Source organism: Podarcis vaucheri, assembly GCF_965113315.1.
Source record: "Podarcis vaucheri genome assembly, chromosome: 17".
NCBI lineage: Eukaryota > Metazoa > Chordata > Lepidosauria > Squamata > Lacertidae > Podarcis > Podarcis vaucheri.
In genome coordinates, this window is record NC_138755.1 from 38,264,656 (window position 1) to 38,289,641 (window position 24,986).

Genomic DNA, 24,986 nt, shown 5'->3' on the forward strand with positions numbered 1-24,986 from the left:
AAAATTTGTTGCGAATATATAGGTCACGAGGCTGTAGCCTTCCAACTGCTTACTTGTGGGAAAATATCTATTTGTTCCACATTTCACAAGCAACAGCATACATATTCTTTAGGAAACAGAATATATTGGTAATAAACATATTATAAATCAATAAAGAATGTTCAAACAATTTCCTTTCGCAAGCACAGGTGTAGCAAATACATGCAATGTCTATTTACCATTACGGTGGGAATCTAAATGTTGCTTGGCTGAGCACGTCTCCCCTTTGATGTCACCTGGTACTTCCATGCCCAGTTTGTGGTAGAAATCCCTCTGCTTTCTCATTTCCGCTGTTTAACATTTTAAAACAGTGTCTTTAGCTAAGATCAGTGGACTTCATCAACTTAAGCAAACAATTTACTCCTCTCACACTTTCAGCAAAATGTATCAAGAGCACCCTCTAATGTCCGACAGCTTTTCTGTGACTCATTACACATCATCTTAATAAGATGAGATATTTCTTAAACGATTGAATGCTACTTTTGGATTTCAGTTTCTACTTTAAAATGGCGCAGCACTTGTTTCATGCACTTGTTAGTGACTCTTGGCAAGATTTAGGATTGAGGCGGGGACTCATGTTTTACAAACTGTGAAATAAAGTCTTTCCCACTCCCACTCCCATGCCTGGTTCATTTATGAAATAATTTTCAGTCAAAAGTAATGATGTTATTACTGTACACACATCATATGTATAAAGTATCCATATTAGTGAAACAGGCAACAGCAAAATCTAGGACTGCAAATTGCAGCATATCCACAAGGAATTTTATGTTAGTATGCATTGCAGGAAATGTAAGCAACTATGTGGATATTGACATTTACTGGTAATTTAGAAAGCCCGCTGGGAAATGTTAGAAATGCCTGAACCATGAGACTTGTTTCTGAAATTTACTCATGTGCTTCTTAGGTAAGTGTCCTTTATCAGTTATATGCTAGAAAAGGGGAATGACATTTAGACATTTAGGTGCCAGGCGAAAACATTCCTCTATAACCAGGCCTTTGGCTGATTAAAAAAATCTATGGTCTTCCAGATGTGTTTGTGGGAGGGGGAGTATTGGTTTGCTTTTGTTTTTTTGGTTATATATTTTGTGTTATATATTTTCAGGTGAAGGGTGGTTATATATATATTTAGCTAATAAATAAAATAAATTTCCCAAAGGCATTTAGTTATCCTGTCATTTCTCTCTGGGCCCATTCAAATATCAGTAAATACCAGTAAATATCCCCACTTGCTAAAATTTCTCACATTCACATGTGCAAATATAAGGCACCCACACTGCAATGAATTTTCCTGCCTACAGTATCTTGAGGGCCAAACTACATATTACATTGCTGCCTCATGTCTGGAGCTCCCAACATAACTTTCTTTCTGTAAAATCAACCAAGAGATTAGTTTTCTCTTCTACAAGTTAACAGCAGCTCCACAGAAGTGATCTGGCTTGGGGCCACAGGGGGACCTCCCCTCTCTCCCAGTCCAAACTTGAAACCACCAAAACCATCTCAGTAACTTTTACAAGCATGGAGCTCCACTGTAACATGCCAATTGGCCCTTAGTTGCCAAAGCAACCCCATAAAAACAACCTAGAACTACATCATGCCATCCATTATTTCATGTTATTTTGGTTTTTTTAAATTGAACTATTACCTCCAAACACCACATTGAAAAGTTTTAATCATACGTAAATGTTTACCGAAGAGTATATTGTTCACTTACCTTCCTGAAGACCTGGAACAAGTTTGTAAACAATATCTTGCATTGTTCTGTCATGACTGGCCAAAAAGAGAGAGAAAATAACAAGAAGTAAATTTCACTTTGAAGCACTTCCATGCTGAATTTGTCCATTGGATGGTGGGATGAGCATTGAAATTTCCCTTGGGATGAGCGCTGAAACATCAACTCATTCCTCACGTAAAAGTAAAGTTAATGAAGGAAGGCTGGATGGCTCCCCATAATTTTCATTGTGCTATGCAATCAAGTGATGTGCAGTCAAATTACCGTATTTTTTGCCCTATAGGACGCACTTTTTCCCCTCCAAAAATGAAGGGGAAATCTGTGTGCGTCCTATGGGGTGAATACAGGCTTTCGCTGAAGCTTGGAGAGCGAGAGGGGTCGGTGCGCACCGACCCCTCTAGCTCTCCAGGCTTCAGGAAGCTATCAGCAAGCCTGGGGGGCCTGCGGGAGTTCCCGCAGGGCTCCCTAGGCTGCGGATAGCAGCCTGCCGCCCGGCGCGCCAGGTGCCATGAAGCAGAGCGCCCCACGCGCCGGGCAGACATCAGCCAGCCCCACAAGCTTGGGGGACAGCGGGGAGGCGCAGCGCCGCCATCCCGCTATTCCTCGACCTGGTTTTTTGGGGGGGAAATAAAGGGAATTTTTTCCCCTTTATTTCCCCCCAAAAAACTAGGTGCGTCCTATGGGACGGAGCATCCTATGGGACGAAAAATACGGTATGTACATGCATTTCTAAACCAGCCCACTGATGGAAAAGCATACCTAGCAGATCTCTGTACATATTACCTTAAAACGTTACTTACCCAATATATTGTAGTGGATGGCTCTGGTGTATAACTATCCTGCATGTGGGACAGGTGTTATTTTCTTCCAAATACTTTACCAAGCAACTCCTGCAGACTGTATATAGAAAGATTTGGTTACTACCGTCCTAAGAACAAGCATGGATGTTGCAGATTTAACACTGTTCCCTTAAACCAGGGGTGGAGAACCTGCCCTCCACCCAGCCAGAGGGCCACATTCCCTTCGGGGCGACCTGCTGGGGGCCACATAGAGGATGTGGGTGGGCCAAGGCAAAAGTGAACAGAGCCATAAATGTGAACATCACCTTTGCCTAGTTTCTTCACACTCACACATTCCTCTCTATCCTCCATCCATCCAAGCAACTAAGCAGCATTATTGGAGTTCACTGGACACTTTCCAGCCAGTCAAAAAGCACTCAGGGGGGGGTGCAAAGCTGGGCCAGGGGCATGGCTCTCCAGGGTATGTGACCTAGAGAGATTTCTGAGGGCCAGAGAGCCCTGGAAGGCTCAAGCATTCGGCCTCCAAGCCTGAGGTTTTCCATCTCTGACTAGAACATTTCATTCTTTACGAAACTGCTTTCTCAATACAAAAAAAGTTAAATGTAACTCCTTAAAGGGAGTGAAAGGCGGGATATCAAATCCAAACTCTTCTTCTTCTTCTTAAATGCATTAGATATTTTAGCAACTATTTATATTCACTTTCCAGCTTTAACTAAATAATGCCCAATAAGGATGTATTGTCTAACATACAAATGTTAAGGCATATATTCAGGCACTTTCTTTCATTCATTCATTCATCTCCAGAGGGTAAAATTCAGAGGGTTAAATATAGATAAGAAAGATCAGAAGAGCAGCAATATAAAACTGGGAGGGCTTTTGTTTGTTTGCTTGCTTGCTTTTCTGGCATGTGTTTAGAATTCTAAACTGATTTAAATTTTAAAGTACACATTTATTTTTAGGTTGTTTGAATGCAGAATATGAAGTTGTGAAAAGTTGTTTACTGCTTAAGAACAACATGGTCTTTAGAGTCAAACTGAGGTCTGAATACATAGGATGTTCCTTATAAACATATATTTATTACATATCTGACAGTGTGCCATCATTGATTTAGCGTTGTCCAAAGTTGAAATTGAGGTTATTTCAGTGACGTTAACAGCAGAGTTGTAGGTACAGCAAAAGGATACCTAGAACACCCTTGCTTGCTTATATAGTCCGCTTGCATATAGCCAACTGCCCTACAATGGCTTTGAAACCTTGGCAATACTAGTGCCTGGCTTCTGCAGTTAAACAGTGCCATCTACATCTCACAAAAATGATGCACATTTTAGCAGAAACAAGCTCAAGGTAGTGCTTAATAACAGCCAGGATGAGGCACTGTGAGCCTTTAGAGGGAAGCCTGGTTTGCAAGGAGGGAGGGCAGAGAGATATATGCAAAGCAATGAGGACCAATTGACATAACAAAGATTCACACCCACACAAAGATTACCCAGCTATCCTATTGCATTAAAAGTCAACAGAAAGCATATGACTAAAATCATGGAAGAGAAACAGCAAGGTGAAAGTCCAGATAGACCAAGACGATGGTTCAGTTTTATTATTTATTAAAATATTTATTGCTCTCTTGCAAAGAGTAGAAGTTCCTTTGGAGGGAAAGGAAATGGGGAAAGAAGAGGAACTTCTGAGTAGGATAGGGGGGGAAGTTCAGTGTTTTGGAAGAACTGTATAAATGGCAAATTCTATGAAGTTTAAATGCACTTATAAGCCATCACCTATCAAAGGGGGGGGTCTTTCAAATGTCATAAGGACCTTGGCACTGAAATGGAATATGCCACAAGCACCCAAACTGGGAATGATTGTGACCTAACAAGGGGCAGGTGGCTACATGTCATGGCTACATAAGCAAGAGCTACAAACCTATCTTGTCTCCCTCTTGTCCAGAGTTATGCCTTGTACAGTTTCACACAACAGTTCCTGAAAGTCTTCAGTTTAGGTTTAAATTAGGAGTATTAATCTAAGGCTTACAAATTGGCACAGCAATCAACTCATAATTTAGTATGTATCACATGAACTAAATCTCCATGTTTCTTTTTCTTTCAAATACCACTTGCAAAATATTTACAAACCCAACCCCCCATCCTTCCTTTTAGATCTTCACTACTGGTTCGTATGAGGGTAAGAAGAACCTGATTTACTGCCAGCAATAAACCTTGGATTATGTGCCGCTTCAAACATCATCACCACCATCATTAATTCTCCAATACACCTTATGTTTTAAAAGAATCCTACTTTTCAGCATTCCTAAAAGCCTACCATAATATACCATTGCCCTCACCTTCAAAGTAAAGCAGAACATTACTTGGCATCATTCATTTACACTCTCCCCTACCACTAAAAGAAGGACCATAGCATATGCTTTGTATTCACATGGGAGTTAGCCTCAGGCTTACAGGGACCCCTGCTATGTCCTTCCCAGCAGAAAGTAACATCTTATCCAGCCAGAATATGGATTTTATCTGTAATCAGAATCTGTCTTCACCCACGATCTGATCCTGGATGGGGGCGTGGGTGGAGAGAAGCTTGGTATTTGACATTTGACTCTGAAACATTACAGAGCTAGAAGAAGCAGGCAGAGAGGATGTGTCGAACAATGAAAAATACCCAGCCCACTAATCTTGCATCTGATGAAACATCACTATGGGTAGATATATTAATACTCACAGGTATGCAAGCATTCCGTTACAGTGGTAGCATCAATAAGATAACCATTGCAAAGGCGGCAGGTTATATGGGCATTGATGTCCCAAAGCTTAATCTTCCTCGTCAGCATCTTTGGTGTCTGCAAGAAAAACAGGGCCATCAGTTTTTCCAAGTGTGGATGTAAGTGGCCTTTGCAAATTTAAATATTTGACGTTCATGATAAGCCTGCAATACAGAGAGTGATTAGGTTTTTCAATGTAGCTTTCTTCCTAACAATATCTTACTTGAAAAGAAGGGTCCTGGTTTAAGAAAATGAGAATGAATATCCACTGAACTATCCAATCCAATTACTAAAGGCAAGTTCAAAATTTGGTATTCTAGACCTAATGCTGCAATATTTATTTGCAACTAAGTTTGTGACATTCTACACAATCAGGTTTAACTGGGGCCTAGTTCTCAGAAGTAGCAGGTAAGGTTACTGGACTGCACCACTTCAGATTGCAGTTGGGGGCAGTGATGGAAGTATGGATTGTAGGATCCCAAATTAGAATGAATTACTAGCATAAATTTCAAAAACCTCCAAAAATCCCCACGTTACTGGGTAGAGGCTCACATGATTCTATCACACAAACACATACCTGTATTTAACCCTGGAGAGTCACTGGCAGTCACAGTAGACAATTCTGAGCTAGGTAGGTCAACAGTCCGACTAAGTATAAGGCAGCTTCCTAGGTCATGATGTTGTAATGGAGCTTACCTCTGAGTAGGAATGTATACGATTGAACTGAGTAGGAATGTATACGATTGAACTGACCTTAGACTGATATAACCTGCAGCTGACTTCAGGTCAGTTAAAAAGCAGCATGATAGGAATCCAGTATCTAGGAATTTGGAGTCGCTCGGTCTGTAAGGAATTGTTGAAAGTCTGCCTCAGGGGACAGATGTTACATATTTTATTACCTTATGAATCAAAAGTCTGTGTAACTTTGGGGGTGGGGACTAATGTGTATGTTGGTAGCGTAAGACAATAAGGAATGGTTAGTCATCTTCCTTCTTTCAACTGGGGCCTTTGAACAGAAGTTAAACAAGTCTCCGTGTAATCTGTGTGTAATGCATGCATGTGCGCTTTCATCAAGAATAAATCCCTGAACCCTAAATTTGGAAGGGCTGGGGTAGGGGGGACCCTGACAAAACAAACTGTCAAAATCTCTCAAGAACGTTATGAAAACACCCAAATTTGATGAGCGAGTTTAGCTCATACAAATTCAAAGTTCCCAGAAAGCAGCTGAAGTATGCCATACTAAAACTTATAAGTAGGATAAAAGCACCTGCTCACATTTCCTCACTGGGAAAATCTGCACTGGAAAAAGAGGAGTATAGCATTAAATAATAAAAAATGGGGGGGAGCTAGTTTTACCATCTGTTGCAATGGTATCCTACGCGGCAGGTGTCACCAAATTAACATGCTTTTCAGTGAGAACTGCTGAGACACTTTGGCTCAGAAAACATTTTAATTAATTTTTATTTTGGAACACATTTCATAATTTCATTGCAGTAAGGGTAATTCAATGTACTTGTGTCTTCAGATTACTTTAAGATAATGCTGCACTGACCATTTTCCTTTGCTTTCCTGATCAATGTACATGTCATTCAATAAAACTAGCTAGCAGGAGCCAAACTCAAGATTCTTAGGGGGGGGGATTCTTTTTTTTATGATTAACTATTCTCTCCCCTCAAGAGGCCTTCTACAAATTATTGTGTAGATTGTTAGAAATGAATCATTCATATGTTTTTATGTCCGATGAAGGTATTGCATATCAAAGCCAAACTTTCCAAGAGAAATCAGCATAGGCAATTCTCCATATGACAGGTCCTTAACGCTGGGGGAGGGGGGGTTGTATGCCACAAAGTATGACTGATTCAACCGTCTCCTATGTCTTTCATCACCCCACTTTGCTATATATTAATACTGTGTCTTGCCTGAACTGTATTGCTTCCTCCACACCCATCCCCATAGCCAGAGTAGCAAGAAACAGTGTGACTAGCCCAAGGTCACCCAGCAGCTGCATGTGGAGGAGCGGAGATGCGAACCCGGTTCACCAGATTACAAGTCAACTGCTCTTAACCACTACACCACACTGGCTCTCCATTTCATACACTGATACTGCTGGCCAAGCACTTCTGCCTTGCTTGTCACAGCCTGGACATATGGACCAAGACTAGCTCTTTGAGCACACACACAGTTCCACTGCAAACTCCCATGAAACAGGGAGACGGATGGCTCTCCCCCATGGCGGCACTCAGTCTTCTCTTACAAACACCAACTGTGCTTGAGGAGATGCAAGTACTATAGTCTGGCAGCAGATGCCTCTTGCTCTCCATGGGCCACTGCCCACAGGTAGCAAGCTTTCATTGGGCAGGCTTTCCCCATGGCCTACAAGGAATGGGGAATCCATTCCACGTAGGCCCCAAGGAAGAGCACCCCATGACCAGCAATCAGGATGCCCCTGCCTGTTCCCGGCCTACTTCTTCCAGCCACTCTTTGTTCTCAGTATCAACATGAAGTTGTGAGCCATGAGGGGCACCACAGCAGTTACCTTGCTACTGAGCAACTGTCCAAGGTACAGCAGCCCTCCTGGAGGAACTGGTCGTGCCACAGACCTTTCTTTTCAGGCTCTCTTCCATCCCAGGTGCTATTCACTACGATTTGGCTGCAATCCTAACCCCCTTTCCTCAGGGAAAGCCCCACTGAATTCAATTGGACTGACATCTGGTCAAGATTGTGCACTCAGGCTCTTTTACTGCCAGGAAGCGGTAAATCCCTCTCCCCGGTATGATCTACTTTCAGACGCCCTCCATGAGAATGCCACTTGTTCCGCCTGGCTTCATCTGCAACCTATGTGCTTCTGGCACATGTGACTGGGTCTCAACGCTGAGGGAAACCAATGTGTCACGATGCATCTGTTTCCGGTCTGCTGCCAATAGGGAACTGCTGAGTAGTTTCTCTGGTGTTGCTCATCTTCTCCCTATTCCCCCTGGTGAGGTTCAAACTCCATTTTCCCCACCTTGTACCCTATACAGTGAGCTAATGGAGGGCACTGTTGTCAGTGAGTGGTTGCAGTTTCCTTTGTCCATTATCCTGGTACTTCCCTTTCCCTGCTTGGCAAAAGACACTTCTACTCCTTAAGTGAGTCCTGAGCTCTTGTCTCAAAGAGGGCTCTATGCTCTCTTCTCCGCGGGCCTCCTTCCAAGGAAGCTTTCAGGGCTCTATGTTATATGGCCCCTCCTTCGTCCTCTTTACATGCTGCAATCAAAAACGTACTTGCAAGGAGTATGTGTTGCCAGGGCAAACTGTACCTCTAAGTGCAAGGATGCCAACAGCTTTTGGTTGCTGGTGTCTTCCTGCTCACATGGTGGAAGATGCTGCCTTTACCAAAGGTATCATGGACTTTGGAGACACTCGAACTCAGGACAAAAGGGAGAAACGTGCTAAGAGGAAGGCACATTTGGCAAACCCTCACCATGATCAACTCCTGTCTGGAAACCTATGTCCCCACTATGGAAGGATGTGTGGATCCATAATTAGCCTCCACAGTCACTTATGGACTCACTGTTAAGATCGTGTTCATGGAAGACAATCTTACTTGACTATGAGTGATCACCAAAGGAAGAATAAGGTTTCATTATGTCTGATACGCTGAGTCTGGGGTGAGCTGAGAGAATGTGTAATGGGGCAGATCTGTGTCAGCGTAAATAGCCCCCCATCGCAGTATCCAGCTCAAACATCCATTTCAAACTTTGCCATATCATCTCCACAACATTGCCAAACTGGCCAGCCATGACAGCTTGGTGGTGGGGGTGCTAGTTTTGCTCCATTCTGTGCTTTTCAGAGCAGTGTGTTTCTCCCTTCTACTTCGGGCTGGACGAGTGTAAAATATGGTAAATGTTGCAATAGTATAATAGCAGTTTATCTCTCCCCTTGGTGTATTTGAGTGTATTTGCCCATGGAGGATCATGTAATGGCCACATCTGTACATCACACTAAGCCAAACCATGCTGAGAACATGACAATGGCCAGTCCTTTCACAGCCCTGAAAGTTGTACACTATCTCCTCCTTAACAACAATTCTGGGTTCAGACAACACAATAAGCAAAACTTTGGCTTATCTCCTGTCTTGTGCTGACCTAAAAAAGCCTGGGAAGGAGCAAGGTAGTGTGGGACTCAAAACATTCATGGTAAGCCATACTCTGGCACCATATAAAGCAGTGCCCCAGAGATCTGAGATATCAGATACCGAGAAGTAATGCTAAACAAACCCATCTAATCCTCAAAATAAACAGCATAATCTTAGCTAATAAATGCAAACAGAAAATTCATGTGCTTCAGAGGAAGTGGGCACTAACTGTGGTTAGAAGAATGAACAGCAGCTGCAACAACCAGGACTGCAATCTTCTGCAGTTCCATGCCTGGGGAATCCTACACAGAATATGACATTTGTCAAAGGGTTTGCATGACAGAAGAGCCACGAGAGCACATCCAGTGTACATACTTTTACAGTTTAACAACAGTTGCAGGGGTACATTGGGAAATTTGATTGTAACTGCAGTGGGGTGTGTATGTTAAACCCTTTACTCTGTGCTGTTGTTTAAGTGAAAATCATCTTCTGAAGCTATTAATAATATGGATACCTGTACGCTTTGTTTTCTCTTGCAGGGCAAATAGCAGCCTAATAGGAAAATGTTACAGAGAGAATAGGGTTAACACATTGTCTCAAATGGATGCCTACACTTCTAATTGTATTTAAATTGTTATTTTTTAAAGAAATAAAAAAATTAACAGTGGGAGAGCTAATACTTACTCTCCCCTGGTCATATCTAGTTTGGCCCCAAGATAACCTCAAGCTTTTCTGCTTCTGAAAAGAGCGATTTCCTAGCTCCCATGGCATAGTGCTTTGTGTTGGTATCCATCTGTCTCGAGAGACAATGAAATGCAGCTCTGGGAGTGAAGTCAAGCTACTGCACTAGCAGCACTGAAGTGACCACCCCGGGGTGTAAGCCTGGGCAGTGTGTATGGAGGTCCTGGGCTGCCCAGAAGACAAGACACCACCACCCCAGCCTCGCTGATGGGGTCTCAAAGGAAAGCAGAGCAATATGTCTGGCACCAATTCGGTGGCAGGAGTTGCCAGAAGGAGGTGTACAAATCACCATCCAACTGTCTTAGGGTCTCCACTCTGGATTTGTGTTAGGTTTACTCCGACTCCTTAGCAGTGCTATTTTTCAAAAAAAAGACATGCCAAAACTCACCATGAAAACCTCCCTCATTCTCTTAGAATGGCAATAGCACCCGCTTGAAAAGTGCTGAAACTGACTTCTGGCAAGTTCCGGCTGAGAAAAAGCCCTGCTCCTTAGCCTTTTCTTCTCCTGAAGATATTCCACAAAGCAGCAGAGATTTAGCATCAGATTTTTCCTTCTCCTAGGTGGGCTACCTTTCCAGGTGAATGAGCCCCATCTGCCCCTCACTTTCCTCTACGGCATGTACAGAAACCATCTTCTTGACTGCTGAACCTAATACTAGTCTTGTCTGCTCAATCTGCCAGAGCCTGTCTTCGCATGCTAGGGAAGTCCCTAACTCACCAAGGGTTGAGTCCCGTCGGCTACCCTCACCTGGTTTAGCCAACTAGCCAAAGCCGTTCCCAGGGTGTGGTCGTTGTTGCATGCTGACAGCTTCTAGGATTCACAGGTGAGAGATGAGCGCAGGGTGGTGGACAAACTACCCCAGAAGAAGCCGGGTTAGCTTAGAGTTTGGGTGACTCTCAGTAGCCTTGCAATGATAACTTAACCACTCAAAGACTCTTCTGTGACATTCCAAAACTTTGAACACATTAAACGTTTCTTTGTGGCAGGAATCAGAGCATAAAGGACTTCTTGCCACTGACAGGAATTCCCTAGTTCCAGTTAGGAGGGTAAGTTCAAATATTTTATAGTGATGCAATTCAAACAGATTTGGGGATCTCCATTGACATTCTTAATGTGAAAGAGTGTCGAGATATTTCAGTTGAATAAAAAAGTATTCCTACATTTAAAAAACCCTCAAGATTAAAACAGTTACCTCCACCTCCCTGAGCTTCTACACAACTGTCGCGCCATAACACTAAAGGCTAACATTAAAAGCAACTTATACTGGACCCATAACAAATCTGATGTTGAGACTAAAACAGGTTCTATCTGGTGGGACAGCAGCAATTTTATTGTTTACAGTAAAACTAAGCGTTTTGAAATTTTAATTATGACTAGAACTTCAAAAGCACCAATTTCAACTTGGGTGTGCTTGTTGTTTTCAATCCCTGTTTCCCCTTTCATCTATTTAAAGTGAGAAGCGAGAAGTCCAATTCCATCAGTAAAGCGCTCTTTTCCCAAATAATTCTGGAAGCACATGTGGTCGACATACCTCTTAAAACTGCATTTCTTTTCAGAGTCTGCCATCCAGAGACCTGAAAAGAGAGAGGAAAACAATCTGTTAGGTAACACTACGATTGCCAGAACAAATACCAGAGATTTAAGGAATATAGGTAAATATTTCAATGCATATATGGGATGGGGCTGACATTAAATGATGGGTGTCTGTCACAGTGCAGAGAAGAAAAATTAGACATATGAGGCTAACAAGAGATACATGAACTGAAACAAAGTGTAGATGTCATTTTCCCCTGCCACCACAGGGTGACAGAAATGAGAAGTATTTCTGATCCTTTTCCGGTGAACTTATTTCTGTCAGCATAAAATAGTCAAGCTATCAAAAGGCCAACTGCTTTCCTGCTTAAAATAGGTCACTGGATAAAATCCCTAGATCCACAAGATCTAGTATAGAGGGTACAAGAGTGTAACCTTTCGCAGAGTTAAACCAACTAGTCTGACGCTGTTTTACTTTTGCTGTTTCTGCTGCCCTGGGCTCCGCTGACAGGAGTGGCAGAATAATTATGATATAATTTTTATCATAATTATAATAAATGGATGGCAGCACCAGCCAGCTCTGCTCACTTCTTGTTTCTTAGTCCCCAGTTTTTCTGGGATAAAACTGGGACACAGGCTTCAAAACTTGATTCCTAATACATGTATTACCTGTCTTGCAACCCACATGCAATCTGCTATTGAGTCTTTCTTCATCTACTATTCTGTGACAAATTTCATGACAAGGTCCAAATCTATTCTATTTCTACAGATGTACATGAATGCCTTTTTTCATTGCAGTGGTACCTCGGGTTACATATGCTTCAGGTTACATACGCTTCAGGTTACAGACTCCACTAACCCAGAAATAGTACCTCGGGTTAAGAACTTTGCTTCAGGATGAGAACAGAAATCGTGTGCCAGCAACACGGTGGCAGCAGGAGGCCCCCTTAGCTAAAGTGGTGCTTCAGGTTAAGAACAGTTTCAGGTTAAGAACGGACCTCTGGAACGAATTAAGTACTTAACCCAAGGTACCACTGTATTTTCCTGCTGGAGGATAAAAAGCATTTTCTTGCTATAAGAACAAAAAAGAGATGGCCACTTGGGAATTCATTTTTAAAAGGAACAAGTTCAAGAAATCCAAAAGGCACTAATTCCAGCTCACCACCATCCAGTTCACAGTTCAATTCAAGTTCACCTGAATCACTGTTTCCCAACCTATGGGTCATGACCCACAAATGGGTCGGGATCTGAATAAACACATGTCTCTGAACATCCGGATGGCTCAGGTCTTACACTGTAACACTTGGGAACTGCTGTCTGCTGGCAGATCCAGTGACAGTTCACCACAAGGCGCTCCTTTGGCAGCTGTGCATCACAGATGAGCTGTAATAATCACTCAGAAAAACTCCCCGTACAAGTGAACCATCACTGAACCTGCTGCCAAGGTTAGTTAAGTCAATGGTAATTTGAAGTGTGCTTAGAACTGAGAAGGTTGAATAGGTGCAAAACCCATTTGCAACTGATGTCACAAAGTCCTCACTGTGCAAAAAGAACAACTCCTTCAATTGTCATGTGATAAGACCCTGTAAGATAACTTCTGTAAATGAGGCGCTCTGAATTTTGCTTTCATGTTGCCACAGAGTATCTAGAGCTTGCTGATGAAGCAATATTTGCTGCCATTTGGTAGCAAATAGCTTTTTGATAGAGATTTTTCAGGAATGGCTGCTATGAAGCCAAAATACAAAAACAGGTTATGTATCCATAATGATATGAGAACCATGTCTAATACCATTAAAGCCTACATTGAACTACTCTTTGACAAAATGCTAGTTTAGCAATCCCACTGTTATTTGCCGAAATGGACTTCATTTAGAATAAAAATATTTAAACTATTAATATGTTGTTAGATATAACATGGCTTGTGTAATTGTATGTGTTAAAAACAAATTACAACAGTTTATGGAGGAATATCCTGCAATCATATGGTTGATGTTCTTACATTCCCATAAACAAAACTATGGGTAACTTTTTAAGTACTATAAACAATTCAACATATTCCACATTAATAAGGACATTAAGTAAATTGTTGCTTGGATGCCTCAAGGTAATAAAATACACAAACATGCAATTAAAATGCATAAAACCAATGCCTGCCAATGACCTGAAGTCCAAAAAAAACCTGATAAATTTATGGGTCACTATACCAAGTGAAAAGGTTAGGAACCACTGATGCACATGATTGCAAACAAAAATTCAGCATTCACAAGCTGTTGTGCTGAAGAATAAAACATACTTAAGAAGACTAAGAAAACATCAAAACACACAAAATGGGATGTGAATTGTTTAATTTCCACACACGCCCCTCAACAATTATGATCTTTAAGCATAAAGGCTCAAAGGGTCTAAAGAGTACAAAACACATGTAAGAGAATGAACCTGAACTAGAAATTGTTCAATGTTATACCCCAAATGAACTTAATTCATATGCAGTGCACCTGACAATTATGGGCACTACTTTCAGGTGTAGTTCAGAGATTTTTGAATTTAATTAGCATTTCTTGCAAACTGCTTTGACATGTTGTTGCAATTACTCTCCCTCCCACCCCATGGGGACTAACATGCAAAGGAGGAAGCAGAAATGAACTCATTTGGGACAGCTCCTCCTGCATGTACAGGGTGAGTCTTTTAAAAGAGGCCCCGTGGAACATGTGTACTCTGTATCCACGGAGCCTCTTTTAAAGGACTCACCCTGTACATGCTGAAATTCCTGAAGGCCTCCACATGCTGGGGGCTGAATGTCTGCAGTGGGACACTTGCTCTACTTGACTAGATGTTCTATGCAAGCTAGAGTCCTCAGTTGTAAATTGCCTCCAACACATGGACAGTAGAAATGACCACGGAAACATAAAGTGGGGGGGGCTAATGGGCTCACCCCGACTCTCCCTCTTGCACAGTGGTAACTACATTGAGGGGATAATGACTGAATAAGACTTAAGAATATGATTTTTCTGAAACAATGAATAACTGACACCTAAGGTACAGTGAAGTGGGGCGCGGGTGGCGCTGTGGGTAAAACCTCAGCGCCTAGGGCTTGCCGATCGCATGGTCAGCGGTTCGAATCCCCGCGGCGGGGTGCACTCCCGTCGTTCGGTCCCAGCGCCTGCCAATCTAGCAGTTCGAAAGCACCCCCGGGTGCAAGTAGATAAATAGGGACCGCTTACCAGTGGGAAGGTAAACGGCGTTCCGTGTGCTGCGCTGGCTCGCCAGATGCAGCTTGTCATGCTGGCCACGTGACCTGGAAGTGTCTGCGGACAGCGCTGGCTCCCGGCCTATAGAGTGAGATGAGCGCACAACCCTAGAGTCTGGCAAGACTGGCCCGTTAGGGCAGGGGTACCTTTACCTTTAAGGTACAGTGAACCACTGCTGTTACACATATAGCTGAAAATTAACTACTGTACAACCAAATACTAATTGGTAACCCTTCCAAAAATCCTTCAACTTCCAGAGATGAATTACCACCCCTAAATTAGTAAAATCAGTTTAATCTTCCAAGATTAGCAAGCTTAAATATCCTAGTCAACAATTCATGCCTTTGAGGCCAAGTAGCTCTAGAAGCATGTTCTCAAGTCAGAAGAGGAATGCAGTATTACTGGTGTCTTAAGCCCTCTGTTCACACAACACAAAGGCAGGGGCTGCTCCGCTCCCATATGCGCTTACTTGCACACCTCTCACACACTACATTTTGTGGTTGCATATACATAACTGTACATCTAAAAATGTAGTGTAAAAATATTTCAGGATTCATGTATCATACAGATACACTCAGCAAGGAACCAGGACTGGCTGCAGCTCCCTGTTGCAACCCCAGGTTTGCTGCTGAGTAGATGTTTCCGTGCGCTGCTCTGGTTCGCCAGAAGCAGCTTAGTCATGCTGGCCACATGACCTGGAAGCTGTCTGCGGACAAACGCCGGCTCCCTCAGCCTATAGAGCAAGATGAGCACACAACCCCAGAGTCGTCCATGACTGGACCTAACAGTCAGGGGTATCTTTACCTATATGAGATAAAGGACCACCACTTACAGAATATTGCAACCAGAATGATCAAGAGGTTGAAGCATCTTTCCCTTGAGAAAAAGGTAAAACTAATGGCAGCTTCCTGTGCATACATTGCACATAAGTATGAAGTCTGACTATTTTCTGGGCATACTTATTTTTAAGAGAGTATTTTAGACTTCTTTGCACAAGATTATTTGCTAAAACAACTACTGATTAAGCGGTGGTTGCTGTAAAAGAAAATCAGTTCTCTGATCAGTGTTTTGGCAGGTTTAGTTTACAGTGAGCTTTATACTACAAACCAATTAAATGTAAATTTTTGAAGGTATTAAGACTGAATATTAGACAATCACCAGTGACAAATTAAGCATCATTCATTCAAACACTCATAAGTGTGAGCAATTTCTTTCACCTTCCTCTTCAACGTCATTTAATGAACAGATGGCACAAAAGGAATGAATCAGAACTATCTAGTTAATGAAGTTGGGTGCAGAAGTCCAGTCGTAACTTGCTGGTAATCATGCAATGAGAAGGGGGAAGCATACACTATTCTAGTCCATTCCTGCCTCCTTCACAGACTTCAAATTGTCATATGATTCAAGGCACTGCATTTGGCTGCTAACCTCTCCCTGTTTTAGATTAAGAGAAGAAACAAGCTCACATGCAAGACTGGCGATGATTATCACAATGATTTTGTACACTAAGATGCTCAACTCATTGTACAATGACTCAAAGCTAGTGGGAAATTTGATAAAATAATGTAGACCAAGGGTGGGAAACCCTCTGTATATTGTTGAATTTTAGTTCCCATCAGTTCCAGATAGCACAGGCAAAGGTCAGGGATGATAGGAGATGGGAACTCTACAGAGTCAAGGCTCCCCACCCAATGCAAACTTTTGATTATCCAAAAAATTGGACTTGGACTGTTAACAAGCTAAATTCAAAGAATGGCCTTTGACTATGTCACACTCAAGAGGAGATCCAGTAAAATCAATGGATTTAAGTTAATCATAATTAATTTAAGTCCATTCATTTCAATGGATCTACTGTCAATATGACTTTGTCAAAGGGCACTTAAGACACATAGATAGAATTATAGAGTTAACTGAAAGGTTATGATCTGGGGATTTCCTATCCATAGTGTCTCTGTCTGGTCACAGTTTATATGCTCTCATTCAGCCTATGAAGGCCTCTAGGGCTTCTAGGCACCAGTTTAGGACATACACAGCCTCTCCTGGTTCAGATGTTCCAAAGAAATATAGAAGGGCATCATCAGCATACTAGTGACACTTTGCCCCAAATCTCCCACTGACTGCCCCCACTGGCTTCATATAAATATTAAATCATTTCGGGAGGAAATTGTTGCCTGTGGCTCCCACAAATCAATTGCCAGGGGGCTGAGACACAGCCATCCAATACTATTTTCTGGAACCAACCCCGCAAGTAGGAGTAAAACCACTGTGAAATGGTGTCCCCAACCAACAAAGATGGTCCAGGAGTATAATGTGGTGAATGGTATCAATGGTCACAGAGAGATCCAAGCAATCTCAGCATGGTCACACTTCGCCATCCCGAAGGTCATCTTTCAGGGTGGCGGAGACCAGCTCTGCCCCAAAACCAGACCAGACTAGAAAAGCATCCACAGCTGAACCAGCACCACCCTATCTCAAAAAAGGTGTGTTGAAAGTAGTTTGCATGCAATAATTGGCATAAACCTCTGCTCCCAAAGTGCTTTTTCCCCCTTGCATGGCCACACTACCACCTCCTCCAAAGCAGCAGGGACCAGGCATTCATCACACCTTGGAGCTACCCAGTAAAGCTTCAAGGACTGGCAGTAATCAGCCAGGATAAATATGAATCAAGAGAGCTTGTAATAGGCTGTAAAGTTGCAAGCATCTTGACCACATCCTCAGGCTTCATTAACTTTGCATTTCTGCTAAAAGGCCGCCATCTCCATGATGCCTAGATCTCCATACAGTGACAGCTTACATTACTTCAGTACTCAAAGCAATGGCAGGCCTTACATTCATGAAAGCTATAGAAAGATCCAAACTGATTTGATTTTGAAAAATTACCAATACTATTTTTGAAAAGTAAGGAAATTTCCGCATTCTGTTTTAGAGCCCCATTGCACTAAAAAACAACAACACAACCTTCCCAAAAGAGTAATGAATACAAAATATGAAGTACACAGAGCCATCAAACAACAACAGAAGCAAATGCAATAGTGAGAACGCTAGAGGGATTTTAACAACAAGAAGAAGAAAAGCTTCAGTATGAAAGTAGTCTTAAAGTATTTCTGAACTCCAGGGGACCTAGCTGTAAGGGGACAAGTATGCCTATGAGCCAAAGCAAAATTCCACCAAACCCAAATATCTTAACAATGGACCTATATTATGCACACATAAGAGGTTTCTAGGATATAAAAAGACTAAAGCTTGCAGAGCTTTTAGAAACCATCCTAACAGTCTTGAACTAAACCTGAACTTTATTAGCAACTGCTATAAACTGCAGGCAACGGGCATACTACACCGGGGAGCCCACATCTCAGATGTCTCATCAAGTTTTGAATCAACTATTTGTTCAGGGGAACTGGAAGCACAAAATTTGGCACCTCTCACCATTAGAAGTTAAAATTCAAGGTTAGGGGGATCTGATTCCTACCCTAAGCAATAGCTCACAAATGCATTTCACAGTAATCAGAATAAAACAGTAGTCTAAAAGAAAAAGGTAGCACAAGCAGAACAAAGTGGTATCGACACTTATGGGCCTTCCCATAAACTCATAAGATCAGACATAAACTTCAATCCATGGTCTATTGTGATGTCCAGGCCACCATCATCTACCATTGTTTGCAAACCCAGATCCGAAATTATGCTATGAGACCATAATTTGGGCAAGCTGTGACTTGGCATTACTGTACATCGAAAACAGCAAAGGACGGCTGGGAATGTTGTTCCAACTTCAGTGGCTGCTTTTTGATAACCTATTCTCAGACAACATGGATGAAGAGGGTAACAGCACAAACCAGAGATGTAGTTTACTAGAATGCAGGTACATGAGCAGTGGCCGCACATCGTGACTTCCATCACTAGACACAGGAGCAAATGAAAAGCTTTATTATTCACTTAAACTGCAATCCTATGCACACTTACCTGGCGATTAAGTCCCATTTAACACAGTAGGACTTACTTCCAAGCAAACGTGATTAGCAACTGCACTATTAGTATATTTATATCCCGCTCAACCAAGATTGGTTCCCAAAGCAGCTTAGAGCAGTTAAATGCTTCACAAAATCCAAGGGTTAGTACACAGCAAGAGTACTAATTAAGAATCACAAGCCATTTATACTAAACTCACAGAAAAAAATAATTTGAGTGCAATAAACAATAAAACTCAATATCTCCAGAATGTCTCCCCAACTCTGTTCTACTCAGCGTAGAGGCAAAAGGGAGGCAGGAGTGGGTGGAAGTGTTCAATTTTTAAAATAAATAAAAAAGTTATTGAATTTATATACCGCCTTATACTCGGAGGTCTCAGGGCAGTTCCATGTCTTCATCTCATTCCTCCTGGCATTCCAGCTGCTGCTACAACTTTTGCTTCTACTTCTGTCCACTGACTTGCCTGGACCGATCAAGGTGCCCACATTTTTTAAAATCAGAAGTTGTTAGTCCTGTCAACACATGAACCCATGTAGCCAGGGTTAACTGCATTTCCCCCCTTTTAGCCCTGATTAAATTCCTTAAAACCCTGAAAATAAAGAAAAGCTTATGGGCTAAGCACCTGCTTTGGGGAGAAAACTCCTGCCTGACAGGTCAATTGTTTTCTATACTGAAAACCCACTGAAGTCAAGAAGGAAGAATCTGTAGGCACCAGAGGCAAAATCAGCTTGAGGGGAACACAATTTAAGCATGCATTAAATGTAGAATAGACTGCCCTCTCGGCCATTAATGAAACCCACCTTTGCACAGTTTGACCTTTCAAGGCCCAGCTGGTAACCTGCTTGCTGCTTACCTGATAACCCACACATACGAACATCCTTTTCAAAGTTCAGTGCTAATTAAACCTCTGGCAAACTGATTCTGAGCATAAAGAATGCCTAAACTAGATGATGAGTCACTAATACAGTAATCATGAAATATGATTTCAGTGACTCTGCTCTCTGCTTCCTTCAAAATTAGCATTTTAGAAAATAATGTGGCAAGTTTGGGCTTCTAATTACTCTTAATAGTAACAACAACCTATGATACAAAAAAGGTGCTGTGCATGAACACAGCACATCATTAGAGGGTAGTTGGCACCTTAGACGAGGTGCGGGGGGCATTTCCTCCCCCCAATGTTGCTCAACTACAACTCCCATCATCCCTGGCCATGAGCCATACTTGCTGGGGCTGATGGGAGTTGTAGATCCAGAACATCTGAAGATTCAAAGGTTCCCCACACCTGACCAAACCAACCATCTCTGCCTTGAGAAGAGAAGTTTTATGTGTTTTGAATTTTGCATTTATAGTGCAGGCTGTGACTTCCCAACAGTGGAAAGTTGCCCTCCAGTGGGGAAAGAAAACACGCAAAGCCCTAATTTGGAGTAAGCTCAAGCTTGGATAATAATGCCCAGTTGCAGGCTTTTCAAGAACAGCCCTTTTAATTTCTTCAGCATTTTGAAACTGTCTCTAAATGCCCACTTCACACTTCCTACAGAGACAACTTGAAATATAACTGGAGAAGCTTTATTTTTAATGGCAAATATACCACAAATGCCTTTTATACAGCCTCTAAAAACATTATTTCTTTCATTTGCATGAAAATATGCAAGGCATGCTTTAAGCTATGGAAAAAATAAAGTACTGACTCATGCAAGACTCAGTATTAAGCTGGTTATTAATACCCTACAACTGGAATCTTTTAGTGTTGGATGGGTATTCCCAGTCAGTGTTTGGTTTTGTTTTTGAACAGGCAAACCATTAACCTAGAACTTTGGAAGAGAAGTAGGAGCAGGATTTGTATTGTTAATTCACTGGGATGGTGCTTTGTTTCGTTTTTCTAAGTTATTCCCCCAACCATTAGCTGTTTCATATGCTGACTTCTCAGCATTTACATATCTAAGCTCTGCCTACTACCCTTTTGATGCCTAGAATGTAGTTGCACAAGTAAGTATGTACTGTAAGTAATTTGTTATTTATGCCAAGACCGGGCTCAGGGCTAAAAAAAGGTAAAGATACCCCTGCCCGTACGGGCCAGTCGTGTCCGACTCTAGGGTTGTGCGCTCATCTCACTCTAGAGGCCGGGAGCCAGCGCTGTCCACAGACACTTCCGGGTCACGTGGCCAGCGTGACGAAGCTACTCTGGTGAGCCAGCACCAGCGCAGCACACGGAAACACCGTTTACCTTCCTGCTATAAAGTGGTCCCTATTTATCTACTTGCACCCGAGGGTGCTTTCAAACTGCTAGGTTGGCAGGCGCTGGGACCGAGCAACGGGAGCGCACCCCGCCGCGGGGATTCGAACCGCCGACCATACGATCGGCAAGTCCTAGGCGCTGAGGTTTTACCCACAGCGCCACCCGCATCCCGACATCAAATACATTAAAAACACAAGTTACCGTATTTTTTGCACCATAACACTCACTTTTTTCCTCCTAGAAAGTAAGGGGAAATGTCTGTGCGTTTTATGGAGCGAATGCCTGCGGGTGGCGGGGGGGATCTGCTGCAGTCGTGAGCAAAGGATCCATGGTTCCCCTTCCTTCCCTCCTCCGTGGTTACAAAGCATGGATCCACATGGATCCTCAGGATTTTTGCATTGGGCTACTCCAAACTCACCGTCAGATCACATGTCTGTGGCCACAGCATGAACCACAAAAATCATATATCCACTATTTCGTTTAGAATATTTTTTTTCTTGTTTTCCTCCTCTAAAAACTACGTGCGTGTTATGGTCTGGTGCGTGTTATAGAGCGAAAAATACGGTACATCTGCACGCTGCTCCCCCTCAGAGCCTCTTCAAACTCCCCTCTTCTGTTGCTCCTAAATCCTAATCCCCAGTGAAATAAAACCTAAGCACCTCTAACTGCATTTCATTTGCACTCAGCCCTGGTTTCCCCTGCCACCTCCTGCGTTTCTTTCCTGCATGTCCCCACATTTAGACTGCAATCTCTTCTGAATCAATGACAGAATATTATGAAAAATGGAAAGGATTTGCTGTGACAATTAATAACTAGGATACAAAAAAAGGGAGGAGTGAGGAGGTCAGAGAAAGAAGGTAATGACAGTTAAGGATTGGAGAATATTGGATTTGTTTTTAAATGTTTGTGGCTTATTTTTGCCTTTTGATTGTGTTGTGTTACGTGCTTTGTTTTTATTTTTTGACTTTGATTTTTATTAATTTGTATTGTTTGATTGTGGTGTGTGTGTTTTTTCTGTTTTTTCTTTTTCTCTTTCTTTTTTGTTTTTTTCTAAAATTCTTAATAAATATCATTTATAAAAAAAACAATCTCTTCTGAATCAGTGCAGGGACCAGCATTTCATCCATATTATTCTGTAAATTCTGAACAACACATCAGAGGCACAAAAATAATGTTGAGGACAGCTCAGCTGCTTAGAGCATGGTGCTGACAATACCAAGGTTGCAAAGGCAGTCCCTGCATGGGACAGCTGCATATTCCTGCGTTGCAGGGGGTTGGACTAGATGTTTATCTACAATTCTATGATTCTACAATTCTATGAAATCCCAAAATGTATCCAAAATATTCTGTACAAATATCTTACTGGATACGGCAGGGGGGAAGGATTCCATGAAACCAAGACACCATCTTTGGCTCTAATTAAGGACTGTCCCTTTAAGGGCTGCTCTCATATCAATTTTGCCTACCTGAACGTAAGCTTACTGAAGACTAGTGCCAAGCTGTCTCCCTGCCATGCAGTGGTCAAAGACAGCATTTCACTTATTAGTCTTCCAAATCAACACACAAGTAGTAGTTGAGATCCCTACACGGAACTAGCTCACCAAACACAGCCCCCGAGACCCTGAAAGTAGGTGGGCATTAATGCAGCCTCGTCACAGGGACCAATAAATAAATGGGAAACTCCGAATATGTGTTCAAATGAAATTAAAAGTTAAGCAGTTTGCTCTACAAGTGAATAAAAGTACAGTATAAAGAAAGAGGAAGCTGCCAGTGTCTTCAGTTTCTTGAAGCTGACAAAATATAGGAAGCATTGCCACATAAGCCTTTTGCTCAAGTTGCCTAAATTAAGAAATCTGACACTAGCTCTCATGTAACCTTGCAGAAGCGCAACCACAAAAATGTACTAGCCCTTCCTCCAAGTGGCACACCTATTCACACTTGGGAGCTCTCACACACACTCAGTGGTAAAGCACCTGCTACGGAGAACATTCGTATCATGAACCTATTTAGAGTTATTTGAGAGTGTCAACAAAAGCATACAGATAGAGGTGATCTGGTTGACATAGTGTACATGGAGCTTCAAAAAGCTTTCAACAAAGTACCTCACCAAAGACTCCTGAATAAACTTAGCAGCCAAGGTATAAGAGGTTTAGGCCCTCTTGCAAATCAGGAATTGATTAAGCTGCAGGAGGCAAAGAGTAGGGATAAATGAACAGTTTTCCAAATGAAGGTATAGAAAGTGGAGTCCCTCAAGCATCAGCATTGGGACCTTTGCTTTTTAATGTGTTCATAAACAATTTATAGAGTTAGCAATGAGCAGTGAGGTGGCCACGTTTGCTGATGGTCACTACAACAAAGAGAGATTGTTAAGAGCTCCAAAGGGAACTCTCCAAACTGAGTGAATGGCTGGTAAAACGGCAAAAAACATGAATTAGAAGCGGGGGGTTTTTTGGATTCTCATGATTTTTACAAAGTTTCTCCCCATACCTCAGGCAAATCATAGGTAAACTCAGATATATTATGTGACATGATGGTTTTATTGATATATCTAAAAATCATGATAATTCATCAGGATTGATGTCATGGGTTCATCTTTTTGTGTGTGTCATGTAACTGCTGGCAAGGGCTGGATCCATGATTTTTAGCATGCAGTCTATAGACACCAATGTAAAATCTCGTTTGATTGTGGTTCTGAGTGGATCTCATTTTAAAAACCATGTAATAAGATCTGTTTTCTGATTTTAGTGGAGCTGACTTTTACCCAGATCCTGTGGAAAGGCAAAATGTGAATGAATGGCAGCCCTTTCTTGGGGGGGGGGAGTATTTAAATCATGCAAATTCAAGAAGATCTGTTTTAATTCTGTTGTATCTGACTTTTACTAAATGGAAAAGCAGTGTGGTGTGGGAGCAGCGGGGTGGGAATCTAGCGGAAAAGTCAGTATTCCTTGGCACTGTTTCAAAATTCCACAATGTCCCCATAAGTTTGAGAATCCCCACCTGCGAGTTTAGCTGGAACATCGACTAATGAACGTTTGAAACTCATTGCAGGCATGTTAGAATGCCGTAAATCAAATCCGGGCAAAATGTAGCTAAATTTAATTAAGGTAGTAAATGTTTTATAAATGTCCAAAAGCCCTCTTTTTTTAACTTTTACAATTTCAGCTTTAAGTAAAGTCCCAATACTGAATATGTGGTACTAACAATTCTACAAGAATAATGGCATTAGGACTGAATTATGGCTTCACAGGGGAAATACCTTAGATTAAACAAGCCTCAGTGAAAACTTCAAAAGCAGCCAAACTCAGAAGTCGCTAAATCTTACAACAAAACCAGCAAGGTCAACTTGCATACTGAAAAAAACTGAGTAAGATTCTACCCAAGATAATGCAGTTATCTTGGCACTTTCCATATTCAACTGAACATAATCATTTGGGTCATGCTTTAATGCCAGGCAAATAAGGTTTACTCCACACAGATGTGGCAGTACAAAGTCTCCCCATCTGTATCATGGTCCTACCATTGAAATGGCAGTGTTCAAACTGTGTCACTCCAAACTTGTTTTTTAGTTCTGATTCTACCTGAATTTCATTTTGAGACAGAAACTAGGTCCCTAGAAATGATGAGACACCTTCAATGAAAACTGAAAAAAAAGAAAAAGAAACATACACCAGCTGGGGTTTTTTGCACCAGGTGAAGCTTCCAAATTGTCAAAGGTAGGCCTACTTAAAGTACATTGTTGTTGTTGTTGTTTAGTTGTTTAGTCGTGTCTGACTCTTCGTGACCCCATGGACCAGAGCACGCCAGGCACTCCTGTCTTC

At 42.0% G+C, this 24,986-nt stretch overlaps 1 protein-coding gene across 8 annotated transcripts in view; it reads right to left on the minus strand.

Moving 5' to 3' along the window:
• Positions 1–24,986, minus strand: part of PCGF3 (polycomb group ring finger 3) — a gene marked incomplete at its 5' end in the record, with an annotated part of 48,865 nt that overhangs the window by 8,542 nt on the left and 15,337 nt on the right. For 3 of the 8 annotated variants that reach the window (XR_014214804.1, XM_082205165.1, XM_082205159.1), the window contains 6 exons: positions 219–329; positions 1,754–1,809; positions 2,572–2,668; positions 5,290–5,407; positions 9,958–9,995; positions 11,717–11,759. Coding sequence is in view for 7 of the 8 variants with exons in the window: in XM_082205165.1 (XP_082061291.1) it covers positions 219–329; positions 1,754–1,809; positions 2,572–2,668; positions 5,290–5,398 (373 nt within the window). Of the gene's footprint in view, positions 1–218; positions 330–1,753; positions 1,810–2,571; positions 2,669–5,289; positions 5,429–6,025; positions 9,996–10,572; positions 10,690–11,716; positions 11,760–24,986 lie in introns of those variants that run through there. The other 5 variants (XM_082205164.1, XM_082205162.1, XM_082205161.1 and 2 more) reach the window with 5 other exon arrangements.